General features: G+C 41.4%; 1 protein-coding gene across 1 annotated transcript; it reads left to right on the top strand.

Annotated features, from left to right (window-relative positions):
- Positions 1-419: 419 nt before the first annotated feature.
- itih3a.2 (inter-alpha-trypsin inhibitor heavy chain 3a, tandem duplicate 2) lies at positions 420-14011 on the top strand. Its single transcript, XM_059538086.1, has 20 exons — positions 420-618; positions 1795-1961; positions 2078-2182; positions 2299-2461; positions 2564-2674; positions 3420-3548; positions 3632-3748; positions 3825-3993; positions 4162-4278; positions 5144-5325; positions 5421-5606; positions 5688-5827; positions 5904-6061; positions 11848-11874; positions 11991-12077; positions 12198-12311; positions 12416-12614; positions 12746-12918; positions 13481-13592; positions 13689-14011. The coding sequence occupies exons 1-20, from the start codon at positions 505-507 to the stop codon at positions 13825-13827; spliced, it is 2709 nt and encodes a 902-aa protein (XP_059394069.1). The 5' UTR covers positions 420-504; the 3' UTR covers positions 13828-14011.
- Positions 14012-14398: the final 387 nt, after the last annotated feature.

Raw genomic sequence — 14398 nt, forward strand, 5'->3', positions numbered from 1 at the left:
CTTGTGTTAAAAAAAAAAAAGTAATGTTCCTATGGACAATAAGTTCACTTACTTTTTCCACAGCTCTGTGAATGTCTAATGGGATGTGATCTATAAAGACAAATATAGTTGTTTGTGTGTTTTTTAGCTTAAGCACATTTTGTTTGTCTATACTTGTTATTTTGATGTCAGATGCCATTTTATGACCAATTGACACAGAAAACCAATCAACTCTAATAGGTTCATATACTTTTATTGTCACTGTAGTGCGACAGACATGATACATACAGACAGAGGATGTATGTACAGATGGACAGACGGATGGATGTCTGTTCTGGGTGGAGTGGGTAGGCAGTGGAGAATGTACTAGATTACTGGGCACACTCACACACCCCTTTGGCAACCCTTATAGTGCCTGGACAACACACACAGGCGTTCATTCATCCATCTCTCTCTCTCTTCATTTCACTCCCGTTTAAGAACGTTTACACCCAGTGTTGAAGTCAGTTCGGACCAGGCTTCACCATGTCTGCAGTTAAAATCATGCTGTGGATGTGTGTGTGTATTTGTGCGATTCTTACAGCTAAAACTCAAGACACTATGACCATCAGAGATCAAAACAATAATTCAGCAAAACAGGTAAGGTTTTTCAGTTTCTCAAGTCTACATCAAGAGCACAACGCTGGTGAGTGTCAATTTTTTCCTCTATCTATCTATCTATCTATCTATCTATCTATCTATCTATCTATCTATCTATCTATCTATCTATCTATCTATCTATCTATCTATCGTTACTGTTACTGAGAAACTAAAAAAAAATTGTAATTAAATAAGTTACTTCTGAAAATGTGAATGATTTCAAAGGGGGTTACATCTGAAAATCTTCTGTCATTTGGTGCCTTGCCTGTTTCTAATCTGTAATCTGCACGATGCCTCCTGCCGTTTAAAGGCAGTTTAGTAAATCGATGATATTGAGATGCTTTTGATTGGTTTGCTATATATATAAATTCTGTCGTTTACATCTGTAATATACTGAAGTTGTTCCCTCGTATAAAGTTACCATATACTGTAAGTCATGTGAAATTACTAACCTGGTCTAATTCTGTTGATGTAAATTGACTAGATAAAGTACTTCACAGCAGTGACATTTAGAGTCATTTATCTGTTAAGCAACATCTGATTAGAAAGTTAAACAAACCAAAAATTTTATCAAAAGTTTTAACCTCAAAAAAGTGACGAATATACTCCTTTGAACAAGACTGTTAACAGCTGGGAATGTTGCCTTGGAACAGCACACTGAGGTCCAAAATTGGAGTGGAAAAAGTGACCTAAAAAAAAAAAAAACCTTCCTACAAAGTCCTTTTTACACCAATACAAATGCTGTAAAAAAAAAAAAATGGCACACAGGCTGAATGAAAAAGTAAATTCACTCTCTGACAGTAGGTGGCGTTTATTCAACTTATTTTTCAACACAGAAGTAATAGGCTGTTTTTTGTACAGTTAAAATAACTGAAAGCAGCAGACACCAGAAGTCTTAAGAATGTTAAGAATGTCAAAAGTTAAGAATGGCCATGTCTGTTTATGCATACAAAATATGGTGGACAGATGTTTTCAAACAGCTGAAAGTTTTCATAACTACAGTAGTTATAAAACAGCACTGAAATCAACAATCTTTTAGGAAGTTGAAGATATCATCCATAAGTTATAAAATAAAATAATTTGTTCTCATGCTTTGACCATTTACATATATTAAATATAAATTCAATATAAATAGTACTGTCCAGTAGATTCTAACTTTCTCTTACTATCTATCAGTCTCTCTCTCAGATAGAAGTGCAGAGTATGCGAGTGGACTGCAAGGTCGCATCTCGCTTTGCTCACACTGTCATGACCACCAAAGCCTTGAACACAGCCAATGCATCACAGGAAGTGTTCTTTGAGGTGGACTTACCCAAAACAGCCTTCATCACCAACTTTAGCATGTTAGTCCTCCTTTCTTTGCACAAGCTATAAATATGTCTATTACACTTACAATCTTTTTCTAGCATGCCCAAAACCAACTAGTGCCTCGTGAAATATTTTGTGTTTGTTTTTTTAGAGAGATTGAGGGCAGGATATATGTCAGCGAGGTGAAGGAAAAAGAGCGGGCCAGGCAGCAGTATGAGAGTGCTGTGTCATTCGGCCAAACTGCTGGCCTGGTTAAGTAAGTACAGGTCAATAGCTAAGCTCTGGACTGCTGACAGAGTACACATTTGCTTTTCAGTATTTGCTAATCTCACTCCCAGAAATGAGATTGTTTTTGTTGTTTTTGCTTTTCAGGGCTTCGGGAAGGAACATGGAGAAGTTTTCAGTGTCTGTGAACATCGCAGCCCAGAGCCGCGTTACATTCACTCTTACTTACGAAGAGCTTCTGCAACGGCGTCTTGGCAGCTATGAGATCATGATAGGTGTCTGTCCGAAACAGCTGGTTCAGAATTTTGAGGTTCATCATCAGTTTCTCTCTCAAACTCTTTCATTCCACATATTCAGTTCAAATATAAAAAAATGGAAGCCATGTTATATCAGTAATGTCTCTCGCCCACAGATTGTGGTAGATATCTATGAACCGTACGGGATTGCGTTTGTGGACGTCAACGGTACATTCATCACCAATGAACTGCTCCCTCTAGTGAAGAAAACTGTCACTGATAAAAAGGTTCAAATGAAATCCCCTAACATTGATTGACTAAAATTAAAGCCTGTTAATGCCTTAGTCAAAACAAAAAGCCAAACCAAATCAAAGTAACTATTTCTAGCGAAAAAAAGTATAGTTAAATCTCAATTACCCAGTAATCTTCTAACACTGGTTAATTGATATGGGCGCCTGTTTATACCTTAATAAAACATAACAAAAGGCCAAACCAAACTAAATAAAATAAATGAAAAAATACATACATTATGTAAATAAAAAGAAAGTGGCAAATTTTGTGACTTTCTTTTAATTGTAACAATTTCTTGTAATTGCAAAAAATTCTTAAAGTTGCATGTTTGTATCTTGTAATAGCATCTTCACAATTGACTATACTGTGACTGACAGTCATGGATTATTTCTCGTAATTGCAACTTTAGGTCTCAATTGTGAGTATTTCTTATAGCTTTATAAATGTGACTTAATTTATCATAATTTCGAATTTATATCCGAAACCTGAAACTTGATTTCTTACAAAAACAAAGTATAGTTTTATTTTAAACTACTGCAGTTACCTGCAAACTATTTAAATTTCATATAGCTCCACCTTACACTCTGTCCTAACCAGGCAAAATACAGTTTCCAGAAGTATTTTGATCTAGTAATAAAAGTTTAATCATTAAGCATCTCACTTTACCAGTAAAGTACTTAACTACTAGAAGAAACACTTCTTGCTATGCTTGTAACATTGATCTTCTATGATCCTCCTCAGGCACATGTGTACTTCTCTCCAACACTGGATCAGCAAAAGACATGCTCAGACTGTGAAGAAACATTAATTGATGGAGATTTATTCATCAGATATGATGTGAACCACCCACAGGATATAGGTGAAATTCAGGTACAGTATCAAGAAAGCCTCTTCTCACAATGAATTGCTTACTAATCATGCCTTATTCGGATGTTCTCTTGTTTCTGTTTCAGATAATAAATGGCTACTTTGTACACTTTTTTGCCCCAGATGATTTGCCACAAATGCCTAAAAATGTGGTATTTGTGATCGACCGAAGTGGCTCCATGGAGGGAGAGAAGATGAAACAGGCGAGTCAGATGAACACTTCCAATACTCTCCTCCTAGTTTGTACATTTCAATCATCTGCTGATTGTTTGTTGGTAGACCCGGGAAGCTCTGATGACTATATTAAGTGAACTGCATGAAGATGATTACTTTGGACTGGTCACGTTTGATGACACTATAGAGTCGTGGAGACCATTTCTTAGCAGAGCTACACCAGAGAATGTGACAGAAGCGAAAGAATTTGTCAAAACTATTAAAGCGAGACACAGTAAGTATGAAGTGAAATAAAAGGACTTTAAACCCTGCACAAGGTTAAAATCATATCCTAGCTCTGACATATTGAGCCATGGTTCTCAAGTAACCCAGTACATCAAGTCTTTATTTTGCAGTAAATTATTGATTCTGTATTAAACATTCTCTCATATTTTTCCATTAGTGACTGATATAAACAAGGGCATTTTGTCTGCGGTGGATATGCTTATCTCAGAAAAAAGTCACTCTTTCCCAGACATGTCCATGATCATTCTACTCACTGATGGGCTACCCAGTTCTGGTGTGTATTGTCTTTGCAGAATACAAAACTGTTTAAAATATTTTTTCTTTGGTGATAATTATTAATCATTTAATGTTGTCTTAGTTGGGCAATATGCTTTAGAATTCACCTTTGAGAAAGAAATTAATATGATACTCGTGTGATGTATATTTTTTAAGGCATTAGGACTAAACATCTAATTATGTAAAAATAATAATTATGTAAAAATAAAAGTCTAAATGCAGCCTAAACAGTCACTGTTTTTAATATCATCAATGCTTATTATGTGATTAGTAGTAATGTTAAGAAAAAGAGAAACACATTTGCTTCTCTTATCTGGAAAATGTAAGCCTTCTGGAGTTAGTACATATTGAAAACAAAAAATATATATATATATATATATATATATATATATATATATATATATATATATATATATTCTGTGTTCAACCGAATATACAAACTCTTGTAGGTTTGGAACAACTAAAGGGAAGTAAATAATTTTCCATTTTGGGGTAAACCATCACTTTAACTAGTCAAACAGAAATCAACATCCTGGACTTTGAGAGCCAAATTAATATACATATAGTGGCCAGCTAAATGTTGCAATATAAAATCAGGTTGTCTAATCACTAATATAAAGGTTATATATTAAATTCCGGAAACAATAAAGTTTCTTCACAATATCATGTTTAGCAATTTTTTAAACAGTTTAAGACCATTTATAATTTTCTTTTTTATTTTAAGAAAGGTAACCCTTATAAGGGGATCATTATATTGCAGGTCCATGGCAATAAATAGTTTGAAAACTTCTGCTTTATAAAATCCATTCCAAATCTTAATTTATACTATTTTAACAATCTGCAATGAATAATGTGTGTTTAAGGCCAGCTAGATCTATCCAAAATCCAAGAAAATGTCCAGAATGCTATTAATGGAAGCATGAGTCTCTTTTGTTTGGGCTTTGGCTATGATGTGGACTACAGTCTTCTTGACACATTGGCCAAGCAGAACGATGGACTCGCTCGAAGAGTCTATGAGGCCTCTGATGCTGCCCTTCAACTAAAGGTATTATCAGACAATAAAATATACTGTTATATATTCAATAAATCTAGCCTGATCCAGATTGCATCCAGGGCCTGAATGATTTTCTGTCTCTACAGGGTTTTTATGATGAGGTGGCTAGCCCACTTCTCTTAGAGGTGAACCTCAATTATCCTGGCAACGCTGTAACTGAATTGACACAAAGTCACTTTAGACAATTTTTCAAAGGCTCTGAGATTGTTGTAGCTGGACGTCTACAAGAACTTGAGACCAACACCTTTCAGACTGAAGTATCAGCAAATGGGGTAAGCAAAGCATATTATTAGTTATTAAATAAAAATCAGTTTGATTGTACTGTTTCATTAGTGACATACACCTGATTTCAGTTGGGAGACCAGTTTGTAGTCGAGGGTCTAGTGATTGCTGAGGAGTGGGACAGTGTGTTTCCTGATCAGGAGTACATCTTTGGGGATTTCACAGAGCGACTGTGGGCATACCTGACCATCCAGCAGCTCTTGGATGAAAGGTCGAACATGCATTCCAATATTTCTAATATTACCTGAGAATGACAAAAATAATAGTTTCCAATAACGTTTTAACAGAGAGAAATGCTCCGCAGAAGACAAGGAGAACATCACAGCTCAAGCTCTAAACCTTTCACTAAGATATAACTTTGTCACGCCTGTTACCTCCATGGTGGTCACCAAACCAGAGACCAAAGATGAGGATGAAAAACTCATTGCTGACAAGTTGACTGAAGGTACTTGCAGTTCCTCTTCAGGAACTCGAGCTGCGTCAAGCGCTTTTGGGGAACACCTTTGGCAAGAACAACTCTGAATATCGTGTGCAATCAGTCCAATGGAAGAGCGTGAAGTCACAGGCGGGGTGACGTAGCGACCAGGAACTTTTGAAAGCACGTGCCGTGCAGCTGGCTTCAGCTTCGCGTCTTTCAGCAAGCGCTCTGTGTGTGCATGTTCAAAAGTCTGCCTTGTAAGTCTTATTTATTGTTGTCTGTCCCAATAAAGCAACATAATGCCAAAGAGCAAAGCTAAGACCAGACATGTGAAGGGCAAATCCAAATCGCGCTATTAATTGTGTGTTCCTCCCTGCCAACGCTACACCACGGCTGGGGATACACATGATTTATGCGTGGTTTGCCTGGGGTCGAAGCACGCTGAGTCGGCTCTCGAAGGAGCCGACTGGTCTCATTGTGAACAATTGCCGATGCGGACGCTTCGATCCCAAAGGGCTCTCTTCGAGGAGAGAGCCTTCGCCAGCGTTCCCCGCGGTGCTGGCCCCACTTCTGCCGAGGCAGAGCGGCTGCTGCACTCGTGGGGTTCGCAGGTGGATCTGGCGGAGGGTATGGAGACTGGCCAGTCCTTATCTCCTTCCTCATCTGCCAGATCCGGCGCCCAAACCCTGGGTTCGGAAGCACGCTCGTCGGTTTCTTCCCCCCAGGGCAAGGGGTCGACACTCCACCTGTCTTCATCTGATGAGGTGGATGTGGAGACGATTAGTAGGGATTCGCCACCCCTATCGCCCCAGTATGAGGAGCTGTTGGAGGTGGTTACTCGTGCAGTTGATAATGAGTCCGCACACCAGAAAATGCTCCTTAGAAACTTAATGGTTGCTCACCACGTGTAACGTTTCGGGCACTAGTCTGATGAAGGGCTTGTGCCCGAAACGTTACACGTGGTGAGCAACCATTAAATTTCTAAGGAGCATTTTCTGGTGTGCGGACTCATTGTTTACCTTTTCAACTACTTGTCTGCCCAGCACCCAGTTTTAAAGTTTTTGGATGTGCGTGGTGTACCTTTGAATTCTAGTACTCGTGCAGTTGATAAATTAAAAATCGAGTGGCCTGCAGAGAAAAAACATGAGCCGCAGAAAAGTAAATTAGATGAGCAGTTTCTGCGGCCGAGACAGCCACCTCCAGCCCGGAGCCTTCCCTTTTTGCTTTGAATGTTGCTCAGTTGCTTTGACACAATGTATTTTGTTTAAAGCGCTATATAAATAAAGGTGACTTGACTTGACTTGACAAGCGAGCTCCTCATACCGCGAGGCTCAAAAGCAGAGCGTCGCCACTCGTGCTCTTGCTCTGAGTCGGGGACTTCCAAGGTAAAGTCAGATCTTCGTGCAATTATCGAAGCTAGGAAGTCCTCGACCAAGAGGTCCTGACGCCACAGGCACAGTGACCACGAGGGTAGCCCCTACTGGGGTAGAGCGGTGTCCACCTCATAATACGGTGCCCGTCTCACCCCAGCGCCCTCTGGGGGCCGGTCTGCCAACCCTGCCAGTGTTTCAGGGCGCAGCGGTCTCCCGCGAGTGTCACTCCCAGTTATGTCCACCAGCGAGCGTAGCGGAGATTCGGGGGCCTCTTACACCAGAGATCAGTCTCGAGAGACTGATTCCCTTAGTACAATATTTAGCAGCATGGAAACTACTGCCAAATGTATCTCAATGGGTCCTGCACACAGTAGAAAGAGGCTATTGTATTCAGTTCGGCCGTCCACCGCCGAGATTCAATGGGGTTACACCGACAGTCGTCAGCCCCAGCAGGCTCTGGTGATGGAACAAGAAGTGAATACCCTATTAAGGAAGGAGGCCATCAAGGTGGTCCATCCTCTAGACAGGGAGTCCGGGTTTTACAGCCGGTATTTCATAGTTCCAAAGAAGGATGGAGGGTTGCGTCCGATCTTAGACTTACGTCAATTAAACCTCTCAGTAATGTCACTGAAGTTCAAAATGCTCACTGTCAAACAGGTTGCAGCTCAAATCAGATCCGAGGACTGGTTTGTCACAATAGATCTCAAAGATGCATACTTCCACATATCCATCCTTCCACAACACAGTTTCTGAGGTTCGCTTTTGGGGGCAAAGCCTACCAATATCGAGCACTTCCCTTCGGCCTTGCACTCTCACCCCGCACGTTCACGAAATGTGTAGATGCGGCTCTGGTACCCCTCCATGTGCAGGGCTTCCGCATTCTGAATTATATCGACGATTGGTTGATTTTAGCTCAGTCAGAGCAGTTGGCGGTTCGACATCGAGGTGTCGTTCTCGCCCATATGGTGGAGCTGGGTTTGAGACTGAACGCCAAGAAGAGTTTACTTTCTCCAGTTCAGAGAACCACCTATCTAGGCGTAATATGGGATTCGTCTCCTGCTCGGATCGAGTCAATCCTTTCCTCAGTCAAGAGAGTCAGAGAAGGCCAGTCACTCACTGTCAAGCAGTTTCAGAGACTGTTAGGGCTCATGGCAGCTGCGTCCAACGTGATACCTTTTGGCCTCCTGCACATGAGGTCCCTACAGTGGTGGCTCAAGACCAAGGGGTTTTCCCCGAGAGGAAATCCATGGCGAACTATCAAGGTGACGCGGTGATGCCTTCGTGCCTTAGACATATGAAAGAAACCTTGGTCCTTGAATCAGGGCCCGGTGCTGGGAGCTCTTGGTCGCCATGTAACGCTAGCGAGAGATGCATCCCTCACCGGTTGGGGTGCGGTCATGAGTGGCCACCCTGCCCGCGGTCTGTGGAGCGGGCGCCATCTGACATGGCACATCAATTGTCTAGAAATGTTAGCAGTGTATCGAGCACTGAAATATTTCCTCCCAGACCTAAGAGGCTGTCATGTGTTAGTGCGCACCGACAACACATCGGTGGTCTCTTATATCAATCACCAGGGAGGTCTGCATTCACGCCCCTTATACAAGCTGGTACACCAGATCCTCCTGTGGTCCCAGGGCAAACTCCTCTCGTTAAGAGTAGTGTATATTCCTGGGAGATTGAATGTGGGAGCAGACATGCTGTCGAGGCAGGGGCCGAGGCCCGGGGAATGGATGCTTCACCCCGAGGTGGTGAAGCAGATATGGCAGATATTTGGCAAAGCTCAGGTGGACCTCTTCGCGACTCGAGAGACATCGCAATGTCCCCTCTTGTTCTCTCTAGTTCACCCAGCTCGACTGGGACTAGATGCCAAGACACAGACTTGGCCGAGGCTTCGTCTGTACGCCTTTCCCCCCATCGCTCTGCTCCCGGGAGTTCTGGCGAGAGTACGGGACAGGGTCCATCTGTTGCTAGTAGCCCCGTTCTGGCCGGGCCGAGTATGGTTCGCAGATCTGATCTCTCTCCTTGACGGCTCTCCATGGGAGATTCCGATCAGGACAGATCTACTCTCTCAGGCGCAGGGCAGAATAATCCACCCTCGCCCGGAGCTGTGGAAGTTATAGGTGTGGCCCCTGAGGGGGCACAATTCATAGCTTCCGGTCTCTCAACTGAGGTTGTTGAGACCCTCCTCCAATCCAGAACTCCCTCTACGAGGAAACTGTACGCCCTGAGGTGGAAACTCTTCACCTCATGGTGCAGAGACCGCCTGCTTGACCCTGTTAACTGCCCAGTTGGTACAGTTCTGGAGTTTCTACAAGCTAGGCTCTCTGCAGGGTTAACTCACTCCACCCTAAAGGTGTACGTGGCGGCCATAGCTGCTTACCAGGTCCCTTTCGATGGTCAGTCAGTGGGTAGGCACCCCCTAGTTACACGTTTCCTCTGCGGTGCACTGAGGCGGAGACCTCCAGTACGGTCCTGTATTCCCCCGTGGGATTTGGTTGTGGTATTAGACGCTCTCTGCAAAGCTCCATTCGAGCCAATTTGAGATATTTCAGATAGACATCTGACCCTTAAGACTGCCCTGTTACTGGAGAGTACGTCTCTAAAGAGAGTTGGAGACCTTCAGGCCCTCTCGGTGGCCCCTAACTACTTAGACTTTGCCCCTGGTATGGCCAAAGCATTCTTATACCCTCGAGCGGGTTATGTTCCTAAAGTTCCCTCTGTTACACCACAACCTATCGTACTGCAGGCCTTCTGCCCTCCTCCCTTTCGGGAGCCATACAGCTAAATTGTATGTGTCCAGTTCGAGCACTGGACGCATACGTCCACATTGCTGCCCTGTGGAGAAAATCTGACCAATTGCTTGTTTGCTACGGTCCTCCTAAAAAGGGTTCCCCTGCCTCTAAGCAGACCCTTAGTCGTTGGATAGTCGAGGCTATCAACGTCTCCTATGAGTCCTCTGGTCTTCCCCTTCCTTTGGGAGCCAAGGCTCACTCTACGCGGGGTATGGCTGCCTCTAAGGCCTTTCTAGCAGGTGTGACCCTCTTGGACATCTGCAACGCTGCGGGATGGTCCACGCCCTCTACATTTGCCAGATTTTACAATCTTGACATGCGAACCGCTCCTGACTCTTCTGTCGTCTTGCCTTAGCTGTGCTCTTCAGATACACACTAGGCAGGGGTTTGGTAGTCTGGCAGCGTTGGCACATCGTTCCCCAAAAGCGATTGACGCAGCTCGAGTTCCTGAAGAGGAACCTCCCTAGGTTACGAATGTAACCCTAGTTCCTCGAACGAACGAGATGCTGCATCGCAGAGCCATACTCCCGGCACCCCTGCCGGTGCTTGCTCCCTACTCGAAGCTGAAGCCAGCTGCACGGCATGTGCTTTTATAGCTTCCTGGTCGCTACGTCACCCCGCCTGTGACGTCACGCTCTTCTATTGGACTGATTGCACACGATATTCAGAGTTGTTCTTGCCAAAGGCGTTCCCCAAAAGCGCTTGATGCAGCGTCTCGTTCCTTCGTGGAACTAGGGTTACATTCATAACCTAGGGACGTTTTTACATTTTAAAGAGATGAAAATTCTGCCATCATTAACTTAACCTCATCTTGTTCCAAATCTGTATGACTTTCTTTCTTTTTCTTTTTTAGATATATTACCCTGATATAATAAATATACAAATAAATATACAAAAATGTATTTGAATTACATTTATTTAATGCTAAATCTATTAATTATACAAATACATATTTGCATAAGTAGGCTACTTAATAAAAAAAAACTTTTGGTATACTAAACTGGCAAACTTAAATTCTAATAAATTTGGAACTAATTTTCTGTTTAATCCAGTTTAATTGTGTGGAAGTAGTGCTAAAATCCAACTTAAGATATGTAGGTACACTTTAAATCTCTTGCATTTAAAGACCGATATTTTTCAAAGATCAACATCTAGAACTTTTTAAAAGTCCATTTTCCAGTAGTGCAATGACAGTGCTTCATGTCTTAGGCAAGCCTCTTTTTCTAACTTGGTAAATAGAGGTGTTCTAAACTTTAGACAAGTATTTTATTATGCAGCTCATAGGCAGGTAAATAAAATGTTTATGACACAGTCATTTCCCCTCTACTAATCTCACCAACTTCAACAAATCCAGAAACTAGTTCTTTCTAGAACCTATTCATTGTACCAGCCTAGAACCTAGTAAACCTTACCTTTGTTTCCTTGTGGGCTGATAAAAACCTATAGACCTCCAACTCCAAGAGGTTGAACTGCGCATCCATTGTATTTTGTAGAAGCCAATGACAATATAATTCGATGTAAAAAGCAATATTCAAATTATGAGTTATTTGGGCTTGAATTTTATAATTATTATTATTAGGCCACAAAATGTGACCGGCGGAAGAGGGGCTAATGTGACACATTAACACTGTTTTCTTTTGATTCACAGATCAGCGAGAGGACACAACACAACCTGGTAAGAGGAATTTGATTGGTACATCATCATTGTGAACGTTGAGAAGTGTCTTAACTTACATTTGTTACAAAATCTCTGGAATGAAGACTATATCGACATCTCACAACTACTTGAAGATATAGGCTATGATCCACCTCAAATGGTTGGCAGTGCTGTCCTAGGCCAAGCAGTAAAACCCCAAATGTTACACTACCCCTCTTTTGGTGAGAAGACATGTAGTTTTCTTTTTTTTTTTTGTAATTTAAATTCATTTTAAAAATAACTATTACAGTAAAGAAAAATATCTGACGTTACTCATGAGTTTGTCTGTTGTTGTCTTGGAGTTGATGGAGATCCACACTTCATCATTGAGCTGCCAGATCAGAAGGACGCTCTGTGCTTCAACATTGATCACAAACCTGGTACCATCTTCAACCTGGTTAGAGACCCAACTACAGGTGATTCATTCTTTAAAAAAAAAAAAAAAAACAAGAAAAAAGTTTAAATGTGGGTAATTGTGACTAGGTTTATTCTCTTTCTTCTCATATTTAATCATATTCAGGCATTGTAGTAAATGGCCAGATCATTGGAGATAAGAAAGTCATTCCAGGGAGCAAGATGCACACCTATTTTGGGAGCTTTGGGATTGTTCACGAGAAGTTTGGTATCAGATTGATGGTGAGCACTAAGGAGATCTTAGTGTCTGAAAGAGGAAAACAGGCAAAATTCTCATGGACTAACAAGACTTTAGAAGGACAGCAGTAAGTTAATTAAATACATTTATATTAAACAGTGCTTTGGCATTTGGGTTTAGAAAATAAATTATGGCCGAATTTTTATTCACCTTCTTTGATTTGATTTGATTTTGAGCACAATCTTTTGCTTTCTCCAGCATGGATCTGCAGGTGATCAAAGATCGCAGTTTAACAGTGACCCTAAGGAACTCAGTCAAGTTTCTCATTATCCTGCACAAAATATGGGAGATGCACCCGTATCATCAAGACTACCTCGGGTTCTACACCTTGGACAGTCACCTCTTTTCAAGCAGCGTCCACGGCCTGCTTGGTAAAATTAGATGTTCTTAGGAGAAAAGCTGTACAGAGATGCAACTATGTTATGACTTTTTATATTATCCTTTGAATCTTTGATCATCCCCACATTCAAGTTTTCTTGTCTTTACAAACATTTCACAACTCACTAGTTGTGTGACAAATGACGTACTATACCCTGTCCACTGTGCAAACCTGTTCCTGGAGAGCTACTGTACCATCTAGCAGATTTCAAACACAACTGAATCAGTTCATCAAGGTTTTCAGGGTTACTTGATAATTCCAGTCAGTTTGTTGGAGCAGGGTTGGAACTGAAGTTTGCTGGACAGTAACTTTCTAGGTCTAGGGCATGAATTATTTTGTTATCCAGCATTAGAGTTTGAACCTTTAACCTTTGGTAAATAACGTATGCAAGTAAAGCTGCTGCTGTGCATTAAGCATCCAACACTCCACGCTTTTATTTATTTGTTTCCAGTTAATTAAGTGCATTACATCTATTTTGAAGGCTTGAGGGTAATTATCTCTTTGACAAAAGCTTGCTTTTTTTATTTATTTATTTATTTATTTTTTTACTGCAGGTCAGTTCTACCATGGCGTGAACTTTGAGGTCAGTGACTTGTTTCCAGGAAAGGACCCTGATAAACAAGATGCCAACATGTTTGTGAAAGGAAACAAGCTCACTGTTACCAGGTGAATGAAGACGAACATAAAATGCATTGTTGAATTCACACCTCAAGAGAGACTGAAAATTCATTCAGATTTTCATTCAATCTCACACAACTCCAGGGGCTGGAAGAGAGATTTCAGACAGGACGTGAAGAATGGAGAAAATGTGCCCTGCTGGTTCATTCACAATAATGGCACCGGGCTCCTCGATGGAGTTCACACAGACTACATTGTCTCTGGTCTCTTCAAAACAAAATAGACAACATCTGTCACTGTACCCACATTTGCACTGCACAAAAAGTACATGTTAGCTTTCATGTAGTCTGAAGTATATAAGATGTGATGGGTTTATTTGGTTATAATGCAAAATCTTATAAAGCTGGTTTAAAGAGCTGTTCATTGTTTTTTTATACATACATACATATATATATATATATATATATACACACACACACACACACACACACTGGCATTCTGTGACTACAAAATAAACTGCCTGTCCAACCGTGTGTTATGTTTCTATCCTCCATTTTTACCTCCAAATACTAACATGAACAGTAAAAAAATTATTTAAGCAAGAACAATATATACACAAAAATACCAGGTTGCATATGTTCAGAGCTGAACAATGATCACAAATTCCCACTCCCACTCAAATAAATATTTGATCTTGTACAAAATTTGGTTTAGAAGTCCTGAATGTGACAGGGTAGCTGGTGCATCATGTCCGCAGGGTGGATATTATGCATATTTGTGTACATACATTTTTCTTCAGGGTCTTTTGAGGCCCTGGTCGTCTCAAAAGGAAATGAGCAATGGGTAGGTCTGGT

Source organism: Carassius carassius, chromosome 44 (assembly GCF_963082965.1).
Source record: "Carassius carassius chromosome 44, fCarCar2.1, whole genome shotgun sequence".
NCBI classification, from domain to species: Eukaryota; Metazoa; Chordata; class Actinopteri; order Cypriniformes; family Cyprinidae; genus Carassius; species Carassius carassius.